At 40.3% G+C, this 26,174-nt stretch overlaps 1 protein-coding gene across 1 annotated transcript in view; it reads right to left on the reverse strand.

Annotated features, from left to right (window-relative positions):
- Window positions 1-26,174, reverse strand: part of SHROOM4 (shroom family member 4) — a 49,087-nt gene that overhangs the window by 11,144 nt on the left and 11,769 nt on the right. The window contains exons 4-5 of the mRNA XM_032475715.1: window positions 21,426-21,487; window positions 2,229-3,002 (exon numbers count right to left, since the gene is read on the reverse strand). Coding sequence (XP_032331606.1) covers window positions 2,229-3,002; window positions 21,426-21,487 — 836 coding nt within the window. The remainder of the gene's footprint in view (window positions 1-2,228; window positions 3,003-21,425; window positions 21,488-26,174) is intronic.

A 26,174-nucleotide genomic window follows, 5' to 3' on the forward strand; every position in this document is an offset into this window, starting at 1 on the left:
ACTCAGCTCCCCAGCAGACACGGCCCTGTCCTGTAGTATTAGTGTTTCATATTAGGCACTATGTTCTAGGGCTCCTTCCTGGATAATCTCCATTAAAAGGGAAGAGGGTCTAGAGGATCTATGAGAACATCATCTGACTTTGATAATGAATACTGATGCAAAAATCAGATTCCCTCTACAGAACACTGAGATGAAAGGCATGGAGTCCATAAAGCAAACTATACCCGGACTTGACTCAGAGTTATTAGATTTAACCAACACTCAATAATTCCACTAACCTGCATCTACATGTATCCTAACTACATGTAACTAAATAGTATGTGGGTTATAGAGATACTCTAGTTTAACTGGGCTGAAATTAGAATGTCTTTTTGTTTGCATTTTAGATTCGAAATATTACACATCTGCTTGCTCTTTACACTCCTCTCCCTTACAAAACCTTAAAGCCACTTTCCATTGGTTAGAACCCTGTGCTCTCGGAGGGTCTGACTAGGATCTTCTTGAGGAGCCCAGAGATCCTGGGGTGATGTAGTGGGCACAGTGGGCCAGACTATCTGGGTTCTGGCTACCCGTGATCTTCTGCAACTTTATTTCCCTGTGCCTCATTTTTCTCCTCTTAAAAAAATGTAGGAGACTCGTGGTATCTATTTCATAGGCTTGTTGCAAAGATTAACTCAATCAATAAACAGAAGTGCTTAGAAGAATGCTCGGCACATAGTAAACAGGCAAAACATCTTAGCTATGTTGGGAATGATGTGGTTCCTGAAATCTCCATCACTCAAAGAAGCTTCTGTAATTGGTTTTTTTTTTTTCCAGCCACAAGCCAGGGTGGTGTGCAAACATGTTTCCCCTCGCATCCCATAGTCATGAGGAAAAGAACTCTGAATCTTTTCTGTGTAATTCTCAGTCAGTCAGTCTCATATTTTGCTCAGCTTTAGTTACCTAAATAAAGCCTAAATGAAGGATAATCATGGCCCATCGGGCTGTTGGGAGGATTAACCGAAATAATAGCCAGGAAATGACTAGCAGTGTCTGGCACATAGAAAATGCTTAATACATGTTCATGTACTCCTTTATTCATTCTTTCTTCTGAAATATGAAGTACCTACTATGTGCTAGGTCACCTTTCCTTCTCCCTGCCATGATAGGTAATGATCACAATCACTTTCCACATGTGTTTTTTAATTCCAGTAAGAACGCTCCCCAGCTACATGAGCAGCTTGAGAAGCAGCCACTAGGAATCTGATAAGAGATTCTCACAGGGTCTGGGAACCAGGCCCTCTAAGGGCTGGGCTTGTGGCACCTTAGGCTGGAAAAGTTCTCAACTAGCTCCAGATAGCCAAGCAAAGGATTTGCCTGTCAGTAAAAGACACAATAACCAGGGACTTCTCATAGCAACAAATCTCAGGCAATTCCCTTCTATAGAGGCATTTAAAGACAGCACTTAAAGGATTGACACCTGCCCCCCCCCACCTCCATCCCCAGCAGAGAGTGGGGGGAGAGCTTTCCACAGTGAATAGAAGAGTCCTGTGGCCAGACCACGCTCCGGCTTTGGCCTCCCTGCCCAGGCAGCTGACCCTGTCAACTACTACTTTTGGTAGTACCATCTGCCCATTGAAGCAAATGCAAAAAGGCAGAGGAAACACGGGTGTGGATGATGGAGAAAGTGGAAGAGGAAAAGCATGCTTTTGGCTGTTGTAAGGAATGATCGGGGCATAAAGCACCCAACCCCAGGAACACCTTTGATCCTGGGGGTGGGGGAAGAGTTTAGAAGCTCAGGCAGGTCAGGTGGTGAGCTGGCCTCTTGTTTGAGAGAGCAAGTAGGAGAAAAGGCAGAAAAGGGCCAGAGCCAGGCTTTTGAAAAGGGCCACAAGCTGTTTAAGGTTTTCTGGCTCAGGGGCCAGAAATGGATGCATACCTTAAAGACAAACTGAGAAACAGTAAGTATAGCATCTTGATAGTGATATTTAGGGATAAGAACACCCACAACCACCACTTACTGAGCATTAACTCTGCACTAAGCATGGGGCTATGCCTTACATGCATTATCCTCATGATCGCAACAACCACGTGGAATAGGTATCATCATGCCCATTTTCCGGGTGAGAGAACTGAGTCTAGGAAAAGTTTGCCCAGCCCAAGGTCACGCAGCTGGGAAATGGTGGAGGTGGAAGTGAACCTCACGCTGCTGCCTCTTTAAGGACTGAATGTCTTTCATAAGCACTTACTTGGGGGAATCAGCGGTCTCCTGCTCTGACGTCCTCCAATGGCCACCAATGCCATAGTAGCAAGGGGGCTGAGCCTTCTCGGGCTGAGATCCCAAGTGGCCCCTGACAGGAGGCAGAAAATCACTGGAATGGAGAGCAAAGGATTCTTGCTCTGCTGGGAGGCTTTTGGAGCCCTGCTGCTTCAGGACCTCTTCGGGATTGAGGGCACCAGAACCAGTGGTTTCTGAACTGAAATACTGGGGTGGTAGCTCCTCCTCTTCCCCCTCCTCCTCCTCCTCCTCCTCCTCCTCTTCCTCCTCCTCAACCCCTTCTTCCTCCTCTTCCTCTTCCTCCTCCTCCTCTTGCTGCTGCGTTTGCTGCTTCTGCTGTTGCTGCTGGGCTGCACGAAAGAGGCGGTATTTTTCCCAGTTGGGAGGAGGAGGGCGAGGAGGAGGAAAGGCCTTCTTCCTGGCACCCAGGCGATCCGGCTGGGTCTCATCAACTTTGGTAAAGAGCTCCTTCCTATGCTGCCCCCAGGCCTGGGAGCTCTGGGGCTCCAAGCTGATGTGGCTCTCTGAGAAGGCCCGGCCACGTAGCGGATGGGGCGTGGAGGACATGGAACTCTCCTCTTCATAGACGGAAGTTTCCTCTGTTTTTTTGGAGGCGTGCTTGAAGTCTCCAAGGAGGTCAAGAGAAGAGACAGCTCGGTGGCTTGACAAGTCCAGTGCTGGGTTCTCAAGACAAGGACGGAAGGGGGTTGCCCATGAAAAGCTAGCCTTGGAATGAGCCATTTCCCTGCAAAATAGCAGACGAAGGTTGTGTGAAACCAGCAAATTGCGATGGCTCCAAAATTTTTGATGACATCATTTACGTAAAATTTTACTTATTTTTAAAATTTTTTTGTTTTTTTTTTTGGGGGGTGAGGTAATTAAGTTTATTTATTTATTTTTTAATGGAGGTACTGGGGATTGAACCCCAGGACCTCGTGCACGCTAAACATGTGCTCTACCACTGAGCTATACCCTCTCCCCCCCTCAACTTACATAAAATTTAAATGGCTACAAAACAATATAGGTAGTAAATGTAATAATAATAATAATAGTAATGCTAATATACCATCTATAATATTGACAGCAGACACTGAGCATGTACTAAGTGCCAGGTACTGTTTTAAGTGCTTTCCATGTCTTAATTTATTTAATCCTCACAATCACCCTAGGAAGTAGGTATTATTATTGTCCTGGTTTTACAGCTTGGGAAACTGAGGCATGGACAGGTTAGTTAATTGCTCAGGGTCATAAAGCTAGTAAGGGGCAGAGCGAGGATTCAAACATGGAAAGTCTCACTCCAAAGGCTAGATACACACACTACCCCACTCTGTTTGTAGTACTCAGATTGAATGTGCTGTGTTCTGGGGTTTGCAAATGTGGTTCTCCTGCTACATCTGTTGTTTCGGTTTGTTGTTTTTAATGAGGAAAGTTTTCCAATATTTGAAAACATACAGAGACTGCTGTAATAAATGTTCACGTTCCCATCTACTGCCCAGAATTTAGCACATTTTAACACTTCTCCATCTATGTGTCATGACTTTTTAAAAATAAATAAATAACATCCTTTGCTTCACTCCTCACTTCTATTCCCCTGCTGCCTCTCTACCTGAAAGCTATGTCATGAATTTGACATGTATACTTTCTGTCCATGTTCTCGTACCGAAAAACATCAAGCAGGCCATTCACAAATACCTGCTATTTTGGATTTAAACTATCTCCTTCTGAAAAAGCATATAACAATGAATATATGTATGTACATGCATGACTGAAACATGATGCTGTACACCAGAAATTGACACAACATTGTAAACTAACTATACTTCAAAAAAAAAAAAACCCATCCCCTTATAACACAATTCCAATTGGAATTCTCAACAGGAATTTTTAACTATAGAATTCTTTTTGTTAACTTGCAAAATAAAGCAAGATACAGTAGTCCCCATTTATCTGCTGTTTCACTAGCCACAGTTTCAGTTACCTGTAGTCAACCATTGTCTGAAAAATAATAAATGAAAACTTCCAGAAATAAACAATTATAAATTTTAAATTGTTGCTATTCTGAGCAGTGTGATGAAATCTCCCACTGTCCTGCTCCATCCTGCCCAGGACATAAATCATTTCTTTGTCCAGCAGATCCCACCCATTAGTCACTTAGTAGCCATCTAGGTTATCAGATCGACTGTCACAGTATCACAGTGCTTGTGTTGAAGTAACCTTTATTTTACTTAATAGTGGCCCCAAAGCCCATGAGTAGTGATGCTGGCAATTTGGATCTGCCAAAGAGAAGCTGTAAAGTGCTTCTTTTAAGTGAAAAGAGGAAAGTCCTCAACTTAATAAGGAAAGAAAAAAATCATATGCTGAGGTTGCTAAGATCTACAGTAAGAACAAATCCATAACATTGTAAAGAAGGAAAAAGAAATTCTTGCTAGTTTTGCTGTCACACCTCGAACTGCAAGTTCTGTCACAGTGCATGATATGTGCTAAGTTAAGATGGAAAAGGTATTAAATCTGTGGGTGGAAGAACATGAACAGAAAACGCATTCTTATTGATGGCAACGTGTTGTGCCAGAAAGCATGGAGTCTCTATGAAGACTTCAGCAAGGGATCCCCTGAAATGAGTGACACCAGCCATTTACTGCAAGAAAGGGATAATTACAAAGATTCAGGAATAGGCTTGGACTGAAATATAGAAAAATACTGTAGAGGCTGCATCTGCCAGTGAAGAAGCCACTGCCACATTTCTGGCTGAGCTGAGGAAACTGATTAAGGAGAGAGACAGCATTCACATATATTGTTTATAATGTTCTATTATAATATTAGTTATTGTTAATTTATTACTCTGCCTAATTTATAAATTAAACTTTATCATAGGTATGTATGTGTAGGAAAAAAACAGTATACACAGGGTTTGGTACTATCTGTGGTTTCAGGCATCCATGGCGGGGTCTTGGAATGTATCTCCCATGGGTAAGGGGGAACTACTGTATAATAAAATATTTTTCTACAGAAGAGAAAGTCCAGAAACATATCAAACTATCTATAAAAATGTCATATAATTCCATACAATTCATCTTCCAAAGTCAGAAGATAAAGAAAAATTAATAGATATTTTTGAGACAATTTCAGAGCAGTGTTATTTAGAGCTGCACCATATATGATATACCAAAATGAATTTCAGATTCAAGAGTTAAGGGTATGTGTGTGTAAAATGTTAATATATGTATATACATATATATATATATATTATATACTTATAAGAAAAAAAATCAGAAAAGTAAAAAGTTGTCATTTGTGAGGTGAAATAAGACTCTCGTAAGCATTGGAAAAGTATACTCAAGGAACAGAAGTCCAGGTTTATTTACGTATGTATAAAAAGTCACTTCTGTATAATAAAGAATAACCAAAGTCGAAGGATATCTCTTTAGTCTCAGAGTTTAAAGAGTTAAGCCCTGTAAGCCTGAAGATCTGGTTTCCTGCTGTAGCCTGTGAGCAATCAGCATCATGCTAAGTACTGCCTACTGTCAGGAAATTCCAGCAGTTCAATTAAATCATCAGACAGAATGTCCATTCAATAGTCATGTTGACGACTGGGAATATTTCCTTAAAAAATAATAATACACAATAGCCACACTCAGATAGGAAGGAAAGCAAGACCTCCTTCACTCCCCTCATCTCCCATCCTGGCTAGCTCATCCCTCATGTGGATCAGAAATTCATAGCCACACATCCCCACTCTCTCTCATTTGGACCTTCACCCACCTATAGCTCCTTAAGATGATAATAATCCCTTGTGTACAAACTGTTCCACCTGGTATTTCCCCCCTTAGGAAACAAACAAACAAACAAGGTAGTGAGTGGAAAGTAACAGGATGACAAATGCTATTAGGCAGAGAGACCTTTCCTGACCACTTTATCTAAAGTAGAGACAACTTATTTTTAATTATCCTTTTTCTATTTTGTCTTTCTCAGAGCGTACATCCCCATAAGGGCAGAGATCTTGTGTGTCTCATTCATCTGGTACCTAGTGCCTGGCACAATGTAGGCATTCAATAAACATTTAATAAATGATCTAATTCCAAAAAATACCCCAAGGGCCATGATACTCATAGCATTAGAAAGTTGAATTAAAGGCAAAAAGCAAAAAAAAACAAGACAAAGAAGGTCACTATAATATTAATGATTAGAAAACATAATTAAGATCTAATTACCTTGAATCTTTATGTACCAAATAACATAGAATCAAAATTCATAAAGTGATTGTATAGAAAATGCAAAGGTAGAAAAAAGCAGAAACAAAATATAAGACTGTTTCAGCTGATGACAGATAATGACAATCAAAAGAATCTAAATTTCTTCATACACTAAAAAGAGATTCTACTTTCAAAATTTTCAAGGGCCCATTGAAAAAAATTTAATTGACTATATATTAAGTCAAAAAGTGGAAGTAGTGCAGACTTCCAGTATGGTAGATTAGTATCCAATCACAATACAGCAACACTATAAATTAATAACAAAAATGAAAAAAACAAAAACTTCAAGCACATAGAAAATAAAAGGTAAAAAATATCTTCCACTCTAGTCAAAGAGGAAATCTAATCTGAAATTGTAGAATACCTAGAAAATAACAACAATGAAAATATCAGAAACTAGAGGATATGGTTGATTAAAGCAATAGTTAAAGGAACATTTATAGTCAAATACTTACATTAATGCATAAGAACAAATTAGAATAAATGAATTATGCTTTCAACAAAAGAAGTTAAGAGCCACAAAAATAGACCTAAGCAAAGCAGAAAGAAAACTAATGGTGGAAATTAATACACTGGAAAACAAATGATGGAGCTAATAATTAAAGCCAAAAGCTTTCTTCAAAAGAAAATATAAAACAGTAAAACAGATAAACCACTTGCTAATCTAATTAAAAACCCTAAATGCACAAAATTAGAAATGGAGAAATAACCACAGTTACAGAGTAAATGAAAAGAGTAAGAGAACCATTTACTCTGCCGTATGAAAACAAAATTGAAAACTTAGAAGAGTTTTATAGGAAAACAAAAATTACCAAAACTGCAGAAGAATGAAAACATCTAAACCCCCAGTTACCACAGTAAAAAAAAAAAATTGATAAATTTGACAACCCAAAATTAGCACACTCTTATAGTCTTGTGTTCATTCTACCAACCTTCAAGGAACAGACAACCCCAATGCTATTTATATTTTCTAGACTCTGAAATCTGGAGAATAGGGGGAGAAGAAAAGAATCCTGCCAAATGCCAAAATCCAACAACTAGAACATACATAAAGGAAAACTAGGGCCCATTCTCACTGAAGAATACTAATGAAAAACCCTCACCATTTTTCATTTAAAAACAAATATTAGAACAGAAGTAGATAGAAGAGATTTATTAATAAATTACCAACATATACTGAAGGTGCATGCTCAAAAAATTCTTTCTGAGAAGGGTGCATGATCTAAAAAGTTGGAAACCATTGGTCTAGGACAGTTGTTCGTCATCAAAGTGGCCCTCACTGGGAATTGCCTAAAGATGTTTAAAATGCAAATTCATCGACTCCACTTCTAGAAATGGAGATTTAATACCACAGTGGTGGGGCCTGGGAACCTGCATTTTAAACAGTTTGCCCCAAGGGTTTTAATACCAGCGGTTCAGGGACCATACTATGGAAACAAAGGTCCAGGGTAAAAAAGATGCCAGTGTTGTGGTTTGCGGGCAGAGGTCTCCAAGTCTAGATCTTATGAAATTCAGGTGGTGAAAGGAACATCTCCAAAGGCCCCAGTTGGGCTGATGTCTTACCGCTCTGGTAAGAAAAACCCTGCTTCTTGCTAGTCATCAAATTTACCACTCTTTCCTCTTCCCTAGCCAGGGCACAGGAAAGGCAACAGAGAAGAATGGAAAGGACACAGTGTTAGAGAGTCTTGGGTCTGAATTCCAATCAAATTTAAAAATCTGCCTCCCTAACCCCAAAGCTGCATGACCTTGAGCAAAGTATTTAATTTATCTCTGTTTCAGTAAAATATGTCTTGAAAAGCTTCTGTGAGGATTAACTAAGTAAAAAAGACCTAGCAATGGTGCTGGGTACATGGAAAGGTGATTAATAAACGACAGAATGATGTTTATTGTTAAGAGTGAAGTCCCTTACTCAGGGTGACTGCATATGGTCGTGAAAATTGTTCAGTGTACAACCTGCACTGCTGTATGCTTCAGCCCTGCTCCTTGTTCCCATCCAGGGAGCTGGACTCCACTGCCCCCTGGTTAATGTTCAAGCCTGCTCAATAGCCAAGAAACCAGGAGACCTTGGGTCCCAGCTCAGCCATATGGCTGTCTAGCCAAGAGGCCCTAGATATCCAAGGATTTTAAACCTAGGTTCACTCACTCACTCTTCTCATACACTATAAAGGGAGAGATAATAAAAGGCAAGTTTAGGTTTAAGAGCAGTGTGAAGATCAACAAGACTGGATATTCTCAGTTGTCTTATTTAGGTACTTATCATTTATGTCTGCCTTACAGAATTTACCTCTAAGTAGCCAACTCCAGAATCAGTTGGAAGAAAAGGAGCAGACCCTTCTAGGGACATTTGGTACCCCAATTCATGGCACTTGGGCACTATCTGGAGGTACCAGGCTCTAGCAAGGCGACCCAGAAATTGCTATTCTCTGCATCAATCCTAACTTGAAAAGCATTGCCCTTCCACCAACACAGCCTGGATAAGACCAGTCTGAACCTTGCTGAGTCACTTACATCAGGGAAGAAGAAGTAGGCAAGACTCCCTCCATAGGATCAGCTGGGCCAGTGTGTGCACGAGTCATTCCAAGCTCTTATTGAGTATTACACTGTGCAAGGTGACTAGATCTAAGAGGAGCAAAACCCATAGCCCTTGCTTTCCAGGCACTAATGGCTGAAGCTGACTGGTGAATGGGAGGCTTTCACTGAAGTGTATCAGGCTCAAGCCAAGGATACTAGTTTCTAGAGGTCCTCTTTTCAAAGGGCTCAGGCCTCTTATATGTGTAGAAATCTACAACTGTGCTTTGGGATCAAGTCAGGATTCTTCCCTGGAGGGGAAGAAGAAAAGGAGCTTCATTAAGGGAAAAGAACTACAGTTTCTTACTTCTTACTATGTGTCAGGCACTGTCTTAGGCACTTTCACGTATGTAGTTCTATGAATCGTCACACTGGCTCATTGAAGGAGTTACCATTTTGCTAGTTTGTAGATGAGGATCCTAAGGCTTGGCAAGGATAATTCATTTTCCCAGCTAGTAAGAAATGGTAGTGTCCAGACAGGAACTTTTGCCTTATATGGCTCCCAGGGACAAGCCCACTGAAGCAAGGTTGCCTGGGGTGAGGCCAAAGGTACCTCCACTGTATTCATCCCCAAGGTGTTCACAAAGACTTCAGCTCATGCTGAAGGGAGGGGAGGAGGCATGAAAGCTAAGTATGAGAAAGGGCTTTGTTGACACCAGCAAAGAGACTCCATCTCAAAAAACAAAAGCAAATCACGTGCCACGTCCTGGGCAGTTCTTCTCTCTTCCTCTTGGCACAGGTCGCCTGTTCTTCTGATGAATAGATTTTCCCCTTTTGTTACAATCTTTTTTTTTTTTTTGGCCTCATAGTAATTGAAAATGAAAACTGATACTTGCAGAGACTGAAAAATCACCTCCCTTCTCCTCCTCAGGCCTTTTGAAGTTGTCCTGTTTGGAATTTTTGTTTTTAAACTCACCACAATAGCTTGGCATTCCAGGATCTCAGCAGCCAGAATGCACAGTTCCAGCCCCTCTCCCTTTTTCCCCCCATTTCCTCGGCAGCCAAAAGATAAGACTGCTCCAAGAGAAACAGCCACTCCCAGCCTGTGGCTGAAGGAAGTATTTGCAAGATCCAGGAAGTGAGACACAAGGGGGCTATGCACGGAGGGAACAAGGGCCCAGAGAGCTTATTGTGGCCACTCTTCTCCACCTCTGGGGCCACAGAATTTCAAGTGAGGAATAATTAGGCTTGCAACAACAAATGCAACTGTCAGGACTCTTCCTGAACCTTTTACAGCCCCCAGGAGGCTGGAGCAGTGTCCTTTGAAGAGATCAGAGGGGTCCTTGCTTTATTGAGGCTCTCCTGGGTGAAGCCTAGCTCCCTCTCACCAATGATCCTAATTTGGAGTTTCTAAGAGCGTCTTCCCATTATGCTTCGAGACCCCTTAGACATGGTGCTAAGAGATGGTCATGATCGCTTTTGAACATGTGAGTCCATCACGGGTCAGGCACAGAGCCGGACAATTAACAGACTCGATCTCATTTAACCCTTGAGACAATCTTCTAGTATGAGTATTCTCTTGTCCATGTTAGAAATGAGGCTCAGGGAGGTTAAACAACTGAGGGAACATAAAAAGAATGAGCAGCGAGGAGAGGTACCATGAAGGTCCATCTGACTCCAGTGCCCATGCTTTTATCAGCATAACATGCTGCCTCTTCAGCATTCTCATAAACTTCTCAAGAGATTTAGTAAAAGAAATTTTATTACATATCATATCATACATAACATATCGTCAAGGGACCTGGAGGGTTTGATATCCACGTGAACAATTTAACTGAGGATCGGGCTGGCCGAGGTTACTGAGGCTCTATTCTCCAATATCCAGTGGTTCTGAAACTTGAGCATACAGCAGAATCACTTGGAGGGCTTATTCAAACACAGGTTGCTCAGTCTTACCCCCAGAATTTATGATTTAGTAGGTCTCAGGTGGGGGGGGTGGAGAATTTTTATTTCTAACAATTTCCCAGATGATGATGAAACTGCTGGTTCCTGATCACACTTTGTGATGCTCTAAGCAGTCACCGCCTACCAGGTTTCCAACTCACCAGGGTATCTTAAGAGGTATAAAGCCATTTAAAAAAATCTCTCAAAATAAAATGCATTAATTAACTATATACATACCACCCATGTGACAAGTGGGATGAAGATTTACAAAACAAAATAATGGGTATACTGGAGGTCCATAAACTTCCAGGAATCCTGATGCTACTTAAGGAACTTTGGTGTTCCACTATCGTTAAACATTGCACGTGCTGGGGGAGAAAGCAATTTGTGTATATTTGGGTCCTCATGTATACCAGATGTTAATGTACTGGATTTCAAAGCCCTAGAATACAATGGAGTAGACTTGATACCAAAGTTATAAAGAACATGATTCTATCTCAGATAGTTTAAAAGGCATTCAAGGCGCTCAGTGATGAATAACAATTATTATACAGGGTAGTTCTTTGGCATGCATGTATTCAACATTTGAGGTGTCAACCCTTTGAGAATCACCCTAAAGATCCATGAAATGTAGTAACTGGTCATTCTGCAGAGGGTATGAATTTGACTTGCAAGGCATCACAGTACTGGTTTGTAGGGCAATTCACCAAGCAAAGGAGGGAGCCTAGTCAACCACTTGGCACTGCCATCTCAGTGTGACTTGATGGGTCTCTAGTTATTGTCAAGGTACACAGGTGCACAGTAACCATGGTAGAGAGAAAATGTGCTTCTTTGTGAATAATGGCACTGAAATGCAAACTATTTGCAAACTAGTGCTGATGATGGGAGTGAAGAGAAATGTAAAGGTCTTGAGAAAGTAATGGTTCTGAGCCAGATAAGAAAATGTTCATTAGTTGGGGTGGGGAGGTTCTATGTTGTAGTGGTGGTGACAAATTTGCAGATTCACAAATTCTGGGGATGTAGTCCTTCAGAAATGTCAAGTTATCATAGATGTAATTGGAAGTGCTGGTTGATGAAGAATTCTAGCAAAACAAATTCTAGCTAAGAGAGAGATGAAGCATGTCTGGTAAGTATGTCACTGTCTGTCACTGACATGGGAATCCAAAACCTTTGATCTTTAACTTCTCAGGCCTAAATCAAACCAAAGTGGGCTGCCTCTTCTTCAGACTTTCTTTATTATAAATTCCAGCAACTTGACAAGCACCCAAAGAACACCATGTCCATTTAACTCCAGCTATCTACATTTTACCAGATGCTTTTCTGAATTTTCTTTGTATATGGCTATGATCAATGTGAGATTTAGAATTTAGCCTTTTTTGTTAATATTATTACAAATACCCATTTCTGTGCCAGAGCCAATATTTGTATACCTGTCACTGTTAATGGCTAGATTCTATTCCATCAGGATGATATATGAGATTGGTAAATCTTTTCCATGATTATAAATAGCACTACTACAAATATCTTTAAACAAATTCTTTTTTTTTTCTTTTTAGGTTAATTTCCTTGGGGGTATGCAGGGTCAAAGCACATGTCCAAACAGTTTTGTAACTCTTGTCACAGATTTCTAGATTGTCTTTTAGGAAAGCTCTACCAATTTAAGACTGCTCCCAGAAACATATGGTGTTTCCTTGAGTCTTGTCAAGATAGGGTTTTGTCATTTCTATTTATAATTTCAATTAATTGATAATCTAAGAAGCAGACTGGGATAACTTGAAGTTGTTTTTCTTTGCACTTCTTCAATTGGTAGAGAGGTTGGACTTTTCCATGCAGTGATTCTACTGCCTTTATTTACTCATGTGTAAATTGCCTGTTCATTTTCCTTGCCCTTTTATGAAGCTGAATCTGAAAGCTGACCTTCTCTAGCTGTATACATTTGTTATATTTTTTTGGACAGTCAATTACTGTTATCTGTGATGCTGACCCAAGACATTTCCCCTCATTCTGTTTAGCTTTTTTATTACATTTTGTTGTGCAAAGGTTCCCCCTACTCCGCCAAGTTTTATATATTTGAAACCATCCATCTTGTCTCCATTTAACAGACACAAATTTATCTTCCATCCATAGCTGGAATGAATATGCTATTCCACTGATCTGCTTTCTGAAATTTACTACAGAATATTGTATGTGCTGTGGCTGTAAGCTAATTACTCTCAATGTTGATACCTAAAGTTCTCAACATTTATTGAAGAGAGATTATTGCTTTCCCAGTTCATGGTTGCTTCCAGTGTGCTCTGTATTCTTAGAATCTGTTCCTAGAATCTCTCTTTTTTTAATTTAATTTCACTGTTTGACTTTTTTCAACCCACTATCATATGGTTTTAATCACTGTCACTTTATGACAGACTTTAAAATCTGATAGGGTAAGTCTACCATCATTACCTTTTAAAATAAATGTATGCTTTGGTATTCTTGCCCTCTTATTCTTCCAGATAAATTTCACTATGAATTTGACACGTTCCATAAAGTATCCCACAGTGACTCTAATCGGTAGTGCATTACATCTATATATTATTAACTTAGGGAGTATTGTAATCATTACTGTATTTAGTCTTCCCAAATTGAAGCAGAGTATATCTGTGCATTTATTCATGTCTTTATTTTTCCCATTAGAGTTTTATAATATTCCTTGAATAAGTTCTGTGTGCCCAGGATTAAATTAATACCCAAGTATTTAAATTAGCTTTGTCGTGCTCTTTGACAAATCCTTCAGTGCCTCTGAAGATTGTGTTCTTCTCAGCTGGTAAAGCCTTCCTGAAAAGTGTACTCTTCCTAGGGAAGTGAGATTCGACTGGGAATTATCCATTTTCTTTCACTCAGTTGGCAAGTAGGAAATGTGTACAGATAGTCCATATTCTGCTTACAATGGGGTATGATCAAGAGAAGGGAGAGAACCCTAGGCTGACAACTGAAAAACCTGGATAGTAGTCTAGTTTTGTCACGTCCTTGCTGTATGATCCCAGAAGTAATGGGCTCTGGAGTCAGATGCCTGTTTGACCTTGGGCCAAGTGACTTTCATCTCTCTGTAAGTTTCCTCATCTGTAAAATTGGGTCAATCAATGGCAACTATCTCATGGGGTCATGATTAGTAATAAATAAAAGAATTTATGTGAAATGCTTATAGCAGTGCCTGACACACAATAAACAATAAATGTGTCTATTCTACCTTTGGTTGTGGTTGTTATTAATAATAGTATAATAATACCTTTCCTGAGTCTCAGCTTCCTTATCAGTCAAATGGGAAAAGTAAGGCTGAACTGCACAGGGTTGTTGCGAGGATTAACTGAGGCCATGTATATAAAAACACCCTACACATTCTAAAGGTCTGTGAAAGGTAGAAAATTGGAAAGGATCACAGGAGGCAATCACAAGGACAGAAAACCAAGAGATAATCCAGAAAAGAATTTCTTTTGGCTTTTAAATACTTCACACTTAGGTGGCTTTTTCTCTCAGCAGATCTACTCACCAATTTTTTTCCCTCCTGCTAATATTAAAATGCATTTGCATTCTCTGCACACAAACCAAATAACAGTGGAGGGAGACAACCAAGAGTGTAACTACCTAGAATTAAAATTCCTTGTGGGTTTCCAGGCAGAGAGTGGCTCAAGAATATACATTTGATTTTCCCACCTACGCACATCATTCCAATTGTGACAGAAATGACATAAGTAATGTTAAAAGTGTGTGTGTGGAGGGGGAAGGGTGAACGGAAACTCCATCAGGATTTCTCCTCTTTAAATGTCATCTCTGCCCTTGACCTTTCCTAGTAGGCCTTCTCATCTTCCTTTAGATTGTAAGCTGTGATTGGCCTCCTTTATATTTAGCATCAATATTCCTTCCATTTCCATTGACCTCTCCTTTCTGTTTTTAAACTTAAACCCGTTTCCCAAATCCTGATCAAACCTTCACTTAAACCAGTGGTTCTCATATATTTAGCTTGCATCATAAATGCCTAGTGGGCTTGTTAGAACACAGATCTCTGGGCCACATCCCGGTTTCTGATTCAGTAAGTCTGGGTGCATAATAATTTGCATTTCTACCTCGGTTCTTAGGTGATACTGAGGTTGCTGGTCCTAGGACCGTGTTTTAAGAACCACTAACTTAAATCCGATTTCCCCCTCCAACCACCACCCCATTTCTCTCCTTCCTTTTCTTAGCCAAATTGTTTTTAAACATATTTAAATGTATAAATCTCTTTTTTAAAACTGTTTTTAATTGACTTATAGTCATTTTACAATGTTGTGTAAAATTCCAGTGTAGAGCACAATTTTTCAGTTATACATGAACATACATATATTAATTGTCACATTTTTTTTGCTGTGAGCTACCACAAGCTCTTGTATATATTTCCCTGTGCTATACAGTATAATCTTGCTTATCTATTCTACATATGCCTGTCAGTATCTACAAATTTTGAACTCCCAGTCTGTTTCTCCCCACCCCACTCCCCCTTGGCAACCACAAGTTTGTATTCTATGTCTTGAGTCTGGTTCTGTTTTGTATTTATGTTCATTTTTTCTTTTTTAGATTTCACATATGAGCGATCTCATATGGTATTTTTCTTTCTCTTTCTGGCTTACTTCACTTAGAATGACATTCTCCAGGAACATCCATGTTGCTGCAAATGGCATTATTTTATTCTTTTTTATGGCCAAATAGTATTCCATTGCATAAATATACCACTTCTTCTTTATCCAGTCATCTGTCGACAGACATTTAGGCTGTTTTCATGTCTTGGCCATTGTAAATAGTGCTGCTATGAACTTTGGGGTGCAGGTGTCTTTTTGAAGTAGGATTCCTTCTGGATATATGCCCAGGAGTGGGATTCCTGGGTCATATGGGAAGTCTATTCCTAGTCTTTGAGGAATCTCCATACTGTTTTCCACAGTCTTTTGATGCATTCTTCATTTAAATGATTTTCCAAAACACACAGTAACACATAATCATTGTATTAAAATTAATAAAAAGAAACTGATAGCCTCCTACTTTGCTGGTGGAAATGTACAATGGTACAGCTACTTTGGAAAATGGGCAGTTCCTCAAAAAGTTAACAGATTTACCATACAGCCCAGAAATTCCATGCTTAAATATATACCCAAGAGAATTAAAAAATATGTCCACATAGAAATTTGTACATGTCTGATCACAGCAACATTATTCACAGTAGCTAAAAAGTGGAAACAACCCAAATGTCCATTAATGGATGAATGAATAAATAAAGATGTGCTATGTCCATACAACGGAATATTATTTGGCTTAAAAAAGGGAATGAAATATTGATACATGCTACAACACAGAGGAACTGCTAAAGCCTGCTAAGTGAAAGAAGTCAGACACAAAAAAGCCAAACCCACATACTGTATGATTCTATTTATATAAAATGTACAGAATAAGCAAACTCCTAGAGACAGAAAGTAGATTAGTGGTTGCTTGAGGTTGAGGGTGGGAATAAAGAGTGACTGCAAATGGCCAGAAGGGATCTTTGTAGGGGTATGGACATGTTCTAAAATTGGATCGTGGTGATGATTGCATAGCATGTAAATTGACCAAAACTCATGAAACTGCATTTAAAACAGGTGAATTTAGGATGTGTTAAGCTGTATGCATTTCTTCCCTATGCATTCTCTTTATAGACCATCATGCCATCTACTTTCCATGCCCACCACTTTACTAAGTTTGCTTTCTTGAAGGTAACTTGTGAGTCCAAACTGTCAAAGCTAGTATCAGTCCTCTACTTATCTTCTGTGATGATGCACTGGCATCCTTCTCCTCCTGACCACTCCAGCTGCTTACCCCTTCATTTGCCTTTGCTGGTTCTTCTTCCTCATCCTACCCCCACTGGCTGGGTGATCGATAAGCCTCCTCAAAAGCTTCCCCTTGTCTCTTTCACTAACTTCAAATTCAACACATCCCACCTCAAATTTATCATCTCCACCAAACCAGGTCCCCTCCTCACCTGTCCCCACTATGTCAATAACTTTCTCCAAGTCACTGGGGCTCAGAATTATTTAAAAAAAATTTGGGGGGGGGAGTAATTAGGTTTAAAAAATTATTTATTTATGTATTTTAATGGAGGTCTGAGGATTAAACCCAGGACCTCATGCATGCCAAGCATGGACTTTACCACTGAGCTATACCCTCCCCCAGAATTATTTTTGACTTATCTCCTTTCTTTCCCAAGTTCCAATCACAGAGTTCTCTTTACTTTTCTCTCCAGAGTTGTCCCATAATAATTGTGAGCAAATCATCTGAACCAACAATTCACATGAGAAGGAGGGCAAATATGAAATAAATACATGGAAAGTGTTCAAACTAGAATAATCAAAGTAGGCATATTAAAATGATAATGGGTTCCATTTACACCTATTACATTAGAAAAAGAAATTTTTTCCATGATGGCAAATTTGGGGGAAATGGGTATCCTTATACATCACTAACAGCAGAGTAAAACGCCTCTGGGTAAGGCAGTTTGGTGAAATCTTTTGAGAATAATAAGAATTTTCATTTTCTTTCAACGAGTAATCCCAACTCTGGATAATTGTTTTTAATGAGATAATTCAAAATGAGAGAAAGGTTATAGCTGCTCAAAATTTTTCAGTGGCATTACTTTATAACAGCAAGGCATTGGAAACAACCTAATTATCCACCAATTTGGGAATGATTAGCAAATTAGAGTGCATTAAGCTGGTGAAATATTATGCACCCATTAAAATTTATAACTATTGAGGAAGCCTTTATAGCAACATGAAAAATTGTTTACCAAGTAATGCTTAGTGAGGAAAAAAGCAGGACACAAAAAAATCACATTTACATAGTTATTATAATCATGACCCTCCAAATCTCTATGCCTTGAAATAAAAGCTGGCAGGGAAATGAAAACAATCAGGGGGTCAGAGTGGTCAGAATAAGGATACTTTTTCTTCTGTTTTTAATTTCCTGTAATATTGTTTTCAGAATAAACACTTTCCCCCCTAAATATCACACATATTTATCTATCCCTTCTGCTCCATTCCTATTGTATGTGCCCCACCCTTTCCCAATCCAGGGCCGCACTCTTTCATGCTTGAATCACTGCCCCTAATTGGTCTCCTTTCAACCCATCTAGGCTGCAAAGCTATCAAATTGCCTTAAGTGCCAATTTTACCATGTCACTTACCTGATCAATAACCTTCAATTGCTTCCATATTTGCCATCCCATCTCGTTTTGAAGGCCTAACTATACTGGTGCAACACTTCACTATTTACCCTTTTTTTTTTTTTACTGTTACCATTGCTGCTGTTGTTCCTCTTCCCTTTTTTCCTCTTCCTTTTGCTCCTCCTCCTTATTACAATTAACATTTATGAGGGTTTATAGTGCCAGATTTTGTCCGAAATGCTTTACATAGATTAACTCATTTAATTCCCACAACAGTCCACAGGAGGTAGGTACTCTTACCCCATTTTACAAATAAGGAAATTGATGGGGTGGAGTGAAAGGGAGGGGCGGGAGCTGGGTGCAGAGCAAGCCACATGCTAAGTTCACACTGCTGGAGAACAGAAGAACCTGGATTTGAACCCAGGCAGACAGACTTCAAGGTTGGAACTCTTAACCACCAGCAGGGTTTATTCCACCAACACACCCTGCTTAATCTCCCTTCCGGGCCTTCCCTCCTGCTGGCCCCAGCCTTCAGTCTTTTTGCTCTCCAATGAACTTCAATAGGGCACAATAATACTTATCATGTATTGGCCCCTTACCATGCACCAGAACTTTGCTAGTTTAAACCCTTTATTTGACATTTTTCATCTTATAGCAACTCCCCTGAGTTTAAAACCTGGCTTGTCCCTTTAGTAGCTAGGAGTCTTTAAGTAAGTTACTTAGGTCTCCTGAACCTTGGATTCTTTATCAGAGTCAATGGTTCTCCAAGTGTGATCCCAGGACCAGCTGCATCAGCATCACCTGGGGAGCTTGTTAGAAATGCAAATTTTGAGCCCCACGCCACACCTACTGAATCACACTCTAGGGAAGGGTGGGTGCTTTGGGATCAACTATCCATCTGGATATTTTTTTAAAATTTTTAAATTGAGGTACTGGGGATTGAACCCAGGACCTCGTGCATGCTAAGCATGTGCTCTACCACTGAGCTAGTTCCCTTCCCCCCATATCTGGGTTATTTTTTAACAAGCCTTCCAGGTATTTCTAATGCACACTCAAGTTTAGGAATCACTGTCCTAGTTAAAATAATGCCTACCTGACAGAGTTTCAGGGAAGATAAAACATAATATATGTAACTTAGCTAGTGGCACATAGGTTGTTTTGCTAGTGGTAATTTGTTATAATAAATTGTAATTTATTATTACTGCTACTTAACTCTGTGTGGGTTAGTCGTCCTTGCTCCAAGCTGTGGATGGGCAGGCATTATGCTTCCTGATACTATCTCTCATATTTCCCTGTTTGCCTAGAAACAGGCTGTACACACACTAGGTTTTGAATTAAGTCCTCTTACTTGACTGGCTGATGGGTAGGAGAACCATTTTGGAGAAGCAATGTAGTTTAGAACAGTGTCTCTGAAGCTCGACTGACTGGGTCTAAGTCAACTTCCTAGCTGTGGGACTTTGGGCAAATGAATAGATCTCTCTGTGCTTCAGTTCCTTCTCTCGGTCAAATGGGGAGACCAACAGTACCTACCCCATAAGGTTATGATGAGAAATACATATCTGGAAAATGCTTTGAATGGAATAAAATAGACTACTGTCCTCAAGAAATGTTAGCATTATTATTTGTGTGTCATGTCACCCATTCGATGGCAGAGGAGACTCTGTTTCTGCATTTGGCAAGCAAATGACAAAAATTTCTTGAGCAACTTCTGTGTCAGGCACTGTGCTAGGCACAGAGAGTACATCCATGACTATGGCGGGTTCTCCTTTCTCAATGGCCTCAGTCTAATAGGGGAAACTCAGCAGACCCACTAGACCGAAATGCTTTCTCCACAAACATGGTACAAGTCAGCCCACAGTGGGGAATCAAGCCCAGCCATAGAATCCCATAGTATCCTCATCCAGGCCTTAGATTCCTGAGATGTGCTAAGGGACCCATTTGAAGGGTTTCTTTAGGGATCCTAATGGAAGCAGTTATAATGGAAAAAGCATGAACTTTGGGGCCAGACAAACCTAGGTCTGAATCCTGGCTCCATCACTTTTGAGCTGTGTGAGCTCAGCTAAGTTATAGAACCTCTCTGGCTCTCATCTATAAACTAGGTAGTAAAATGAACTGTTGTGGAGAATAAATGAGATTACAGGTATAAAAAGATCCAAACCCAGTGACTGACCCTTAGTAGATGATCGATAAATGTGGGGTTCCTCTCTTTCCATTGCCAACCAGAAAACCGATAGGTTTCCCAGACTTTGGAGTCAAAAGAAAGCCCAAATTCTTCCTGACTACATCACCAAACCACAGGGGATAATGTAGACCCCCCAGAAAGAACCCTGGGCTCTTCAGAGGTCAGGAGACCCAGATTCTAGTCCTCTCCCTACGTGATCCCATGCCCAGAGGCACAGCTAAGAACCATCTTCCCTGTCCCTCCTTCATTCCTGGACTTAGAGTTAAAGATTCAATATAATTTAAGGGCCTCTTATATAATTGGTCCTGGAGAAGAACTGGCTGAAAGAGCATATCAAGAAATTTCACAAAAGAGAAGGTCATACTAGGCTGATGGAGAGCAATGTAGAGAAGGTAACTGTCTCCTCCTCATGGTCACCTATGGCAGGTGGGCTCATCTCTTTGGAGCATGAGTACCAGGTGCCATGTTCCTCACATGACAGGAGCATTCTCCACTCTGGCCACTTTTTTTCCTTAAGGGTTCCAACCAAGCAACTGTTTCCTTTTTAGTCCAAACCATATATACCATTTGTAAAATGTCCCTGCCTTCTTTCAGGAATTTTAACCTATTGTTAGCATGATCTGCTCCTGGACTTTTAATGAGCAGACCTTAAGTACTCAACAAGCCCTATAAAAAAGAAAGGTGACAGAATCCAAGAAACACTCTGAGGCAAAGGCACAGCAGTAGCTGGACAGTCTTACCTCCTCACTTGACCGCCCAGTGTCTGCTGGGAAGACTAGCAGAGTTTATGCCTTCCCATCTATGTTTCAGCATGGGCTGGTCCCTGCCTCAGGCCTCTGAGCTGATGGCACCATGTCCCACAATACTCCTGACTACTACATATTCCAAAATGTGCTAGCGATCAGTCTGGTCAATAGCTCAGCTGCCAGGGTTGGGGGGCAGGCTGGAATACATCTATGGCATCAAGTCCTTGGTACGGACACCAGACCAGGTACCTCAAAGGAAACGGAGCAAATAGAAAACCTTATCAATAAACCATAGAGGCCTCAGAGGTACTAACTCCCCCTGACTCCCTGACCGGTCACTTACCTCCCTGACTGGCCAGTCTTCCTGTTTCCTGTTATTGATTTCCATTTGTCCCCAGGAAATTCCTGCAAAGGAAAATTCTGATAAGTTAGGGAGCTCTGAACAGCCAGGTATCTAGATGGCTTCAAAAGTGTGAAGAGGTCGGGGGTAGGGGAGGCAGGGTATCGCTCAGTGGTAGAGCACATGCTTAGCATGCACAAGGTCCTGGGTTCAATCCCCAGTACCTCCATTTAAAAAAATGTGAAGAGGTCAGGAGTCCGTCCCAAGCCAGCTCCCCGCCACACACACACTGGTTCCTTCTACTATTCCATACAGGCTAGAGGACTATGTACCTAGAGGTCTGCCTTTCTGTCAGGAGGCCCCTGGGCTGCTGAGGGCAGGCAGAGACAAAGACAGTACTCGGAGACCTGGACAGTGTGGTCTAGAAACTCTGAGTTTCCCTCTCTTTCTCCACTCCCCTCCCACACCACGTTCAAAACCAGTTTAGCACGTTTGCTATTTGCTCTGGCTCTTGCAAAGGAGGTCTTTTTGTTTGTTCTGCCCAGTGAACCTGCTCATTCCTCTTGCCTCTTCCACCATAGAAAAGCATCTTCTTGGAAGTCCCGGCCCTTGAGGGGGCTTTGAGGTCTAAATCTCCTGCTGCTGCAACTCTGTCCCAGGGCAAGGCAGCTGGAGAGCACGCATGCCAGCACACTGCCCTTCTCCTCCTCCCAGATCTGCTGATGGGAGCTGAGGCAGGCTCATTTCTGGGAAGCATGTGTCCTGGGTGCCACATTCTCCATATTACAGAAGGCAACTCTTCACCCTGGGCATTTTAACCTTAAGGGCTTTGCCTAAACTTTCCTTTCCTTGTAGCCCAAGTTATGTATGCCATTTGTAAAAATGTCCCTGCCTTCCCAGTCTAGCCCCAAGCCTAATGCAAATTTGCCCTTGACATTCTCCCTGATTTTGGCATTCTGCACCATCTACTTAGCGACTCAGAAATTAGCCCATGGAATGCACGGTTTTTCCTAAATCTCACTGATCGTACAAAGTTCTTCTTTCTCCAATGCTATTATTGGTCTCATTCAAAGTTTTATTACCTTTGCCTTAGTTAAAAACATGTTACTACTACCTTTTGGGGGTAAGATACCTGGTTGTCAGTCATTCTGGCTAAGACAGTTATTAGCTGTGTTATTTGAGGGTAGTTATGTCACCTTTCTGAACCTCGGCCTCCTAGCTAGCAAATAAGGACTATGTTGTATAGCCTTGCCGGGTTCCCAGGAGGGAAGATAAAGTGGGATGTGCGTAGAAACTGCTGAGCACAGCACTCAGCACATAGGAGGCTCTAGATATTAGTAGAAAAGATGGAAAAGACAAGCTTTCACAGCTTTCATGGGACCAAAGCAGTCCCTGCCTGTACCTGTCCTCTTAGAGCAGCTGTAACCACTTGTTTGATTTCAGATTCTGCCTTGACGCCCTTGTGAGATGTCCCTGCTTTCAAAGACATGATTGCTTGCTCAGCCACAGTGGGAACCAGGATTTCCTGTCCATGCCCTGTCTAGCCCTGTGGGAAGTGCTCAGTAAACAGCAGTGGCCAAACCAAACAAAGTCCTGTCCCAACTCTCCATCTCCTTCTCGAGTTCCCAGTATCACCTTACTTACTATGTTTTTTCCTGAGCCCACTTAGGTTACTGTAAATTGTCCTCAGTCTTTGCATCAAAGAGGCCATTATCTCCACAAGCTTGTTGCAGATGGTGACTGATTGTGGTGGGCACTAGTTGGCCCAGTGGAAATTCTACTGCTAGAAGGCATTCTGCCATACTAGAGAGGACTCCGGCTCTGCAGTCAGTTTAATGGAGAGGCAATTGAGCACAATTAGGAGTTTGACCTCTGAAGCTACACTATATGGATTTGAATCTCACACCCTGTGTGACCTCAGACCAACTACCCAACTTCTCTTTAGCCCCTTTCTCCCAGCTATTTAATAATGACTGTACTCACCACAGTACCTTTTCTTGTAAAATGGGGATCTTATTCTAACTTACCCCATATAACTGTTGAATGAAATAATTGGATAATATATGCAGAACTAGCCAGCATGAAGCATGAGGGATTTAAGCGTGGGCTGATTTTAGTCCTCTCAACAGCAACAAACAGGAACCAGTCAGCTCCTCAACCTCTTCCAGGGGCCATAAAGAGCAGGCTCTTGACCTTACTTCAGACAGCCACTATCACAATGACCTTAGTCCTCTGAGCTTGGCTATCCTAACCCATGCTGCAAGTCTTCTCCATGTCTAGGGGGAGGATGACTTCAGGTGGCAGGGGTAGAAATGGGCAGGAAGTGGCTCCTAGATGTCTGAAAAGCCTAGTGTCTAAGCAGACCTACTCAGCTAGTCTAACAGACATTAGGAACCCAATGTGCTCCTCTCTCAGAATACAAAAGGAGAGGCATGGTATGGGCACAGGCAGCCCTGCACTACTGCTGCCAACTGCTGCAACCTCCAAATTTCACCTCCTTCCCTTATGGAGTTATTGGCCCTAGGCTGACATTTCTACAGCCATCATCTGCTTACCCTACCCCTTCAACTTCAGCCCCCTTTTTCCATTGTCTCCTTGTAGGTACTTCTTTTGGTAAAAGTTTCTCAAGGTAAGCCAAAATCTCTGTTTATTTTCAGAGATGATAACTTGCCCTTAAAAGATGATTACTATCTGGCCGCAAAGTACCAAGTGCCTTGCACATGTTACATCATTTAATCCTCACAACCAACTTATGAAGTACTGTTATTATCCCCATTTTTTAAAAAGAGAATGCTTAGGAATTCAAACCCAGGTAATGGCCTTAAACCATCATTTTACAGTTCCTCTCCTTTTCCCCCTTATATTTTATTATCAATATTTTCAAACATACAGAAAAGTTGAATAAGTATTCAATGAACACCCATGTATCCACCACTGTATAGATTCTACAATTAGCATTTTACTATGTTTGCCTTATCACATATCTATTCACTCCTCTATCCATCCACAAATTCATCTTAAATTCTTGATGCATTTCAAAGTACAACTTTGTTCCCATACATTTGAAAATTGAAATGAAGTGGACAAATTCCTTGAAAGACAAACTACCAAAGCTCACTCAAGAAGAAACATATAACCCAAATCACCCTATATTCTATTAATGAAATTGAATTTGTAGTTAAAAATCTTTCCACAAAGAAAACTCTAGGCCCAGATGGCTTCAATGATGAAGTCTACCAAACAAACATCCCAGGAAAAAATAATATCAATTCTATACAAACTCTTCCTGAAAACAGAAGAGAAGAGAATATTTCCCAACTCACTTGGTAAGGCTAGCATGTTGATTTGAAAACCAGACATGGACAGCATGAGAAAACTACAGACTAAAATCCCTGATATACATAGACAAAAAGCCTAAACCAAATGTTAGCAAATCAAATCAGATAACATATAAAAAGGCTAAGATGTCATGACCATGTGGGATTTATTCTGGCAATGCTAGGCTGGTTCTTGTTTCAAAAATCAATCAATGTAATTTATCATATCAATAGACTAAAAGAGAAAAACTATATGACCATCTCAATAGATACAGAAAAAGCATTTGAAAAAAATCAAACATCCACTTGATAAAAGCTCTCCCAACAAACTAGGAATAAAAGAGAATTTCCTCAACCTGTTACATAAGGCATCTACAAAAAATCTATAGCTAACATCAAAGTTAACAATGAAAAATTGGGAACAAAGCAATAACATCTGCTCTTATCACTTCTACTAAATACTGTATAGGACATCTTAGATGGTGAAATAGGGCCCCCCTCTCCTAGAAATGGCATACATAGTGGAAAGGAAGACAAAATTACTTCTATTTGCAGATGACATGATTGACTATGTAAACAATCTTTTAAAATCTACCAAGAACAGTGAGTTTGGCAAGGTTTCGGGACACAAGGCCAATACACCAAATTAAACTGCATTTCTATATAACAATAATATATAATATTACTATTATAATATAATAGTAAAGAACGTATAATTTCACTATTATATTATAACATAATAGTAAAGAATTTTAACTTGATCTTAAGAAAACAATGCTATTTACAATAGCATCAAAAACATGAAATCTTAGGGGTAAATATAACAAAATGTGTGCAATATCTATATGCTAAAACCTATAAAATAAGTTGTATAGATCAATAAACTTAAAAAAATTAAGCATGCATATCATTAAATAAAGTTTGATATTATTTTACAATATTTTTAGGCAAACTTTGCTTCCAGTGAGGTGTGCAAATATTAAGTATACATTTGTTGAGTTTTGGCAAATGTATATACCTGTGTAGCTCAGACTCTTGTCAAGATAGAGAACAGTATCTATTTTATATATAATAGCTAGGATCTGCAAGTCCCAAACCCCCAATTTATTCCTCCCCCCACTTCCCCCTGGTAATCATAAGTTTGTTTTCTATGTCTGTGATTCTGTTCTAATACAACTTTGTAAATTGATTATACTTCAATAAAATATATATATAGAACAATATAAACACCCAACAAAGTTCCCTCATGTCCCTTCCCAATCTCCATGCTACCCTTCCACAGGCAACTACTGTTTTGATTTTTTTTCCCATAGAATAATTACTTAAGACCATTATAAAAGGGAACAGTAGAGTATGCACTCTTTTGTGTAAGGCTTCTTTTACCCCTAAGTTACCTTTTTTCAAAGAATATGTATTGGGCAATTTCATACACTAA

This window comes from Camelus ferus, chromosome X, assembly GCF_009834535.1.
Source record: "Camelus ferus isolate YT-003-E chromosome X, BCGSAC_Cfer_1.0, whole genome shotgun sequence".
In the NCBI taxonomy this organism is placed as follows: domain Eukaryota; kingdom Metazoa; phylum Chordata; class Mammalia; order Artiodactyla; family Camelidae; genus Camelus; species Camelus ferus.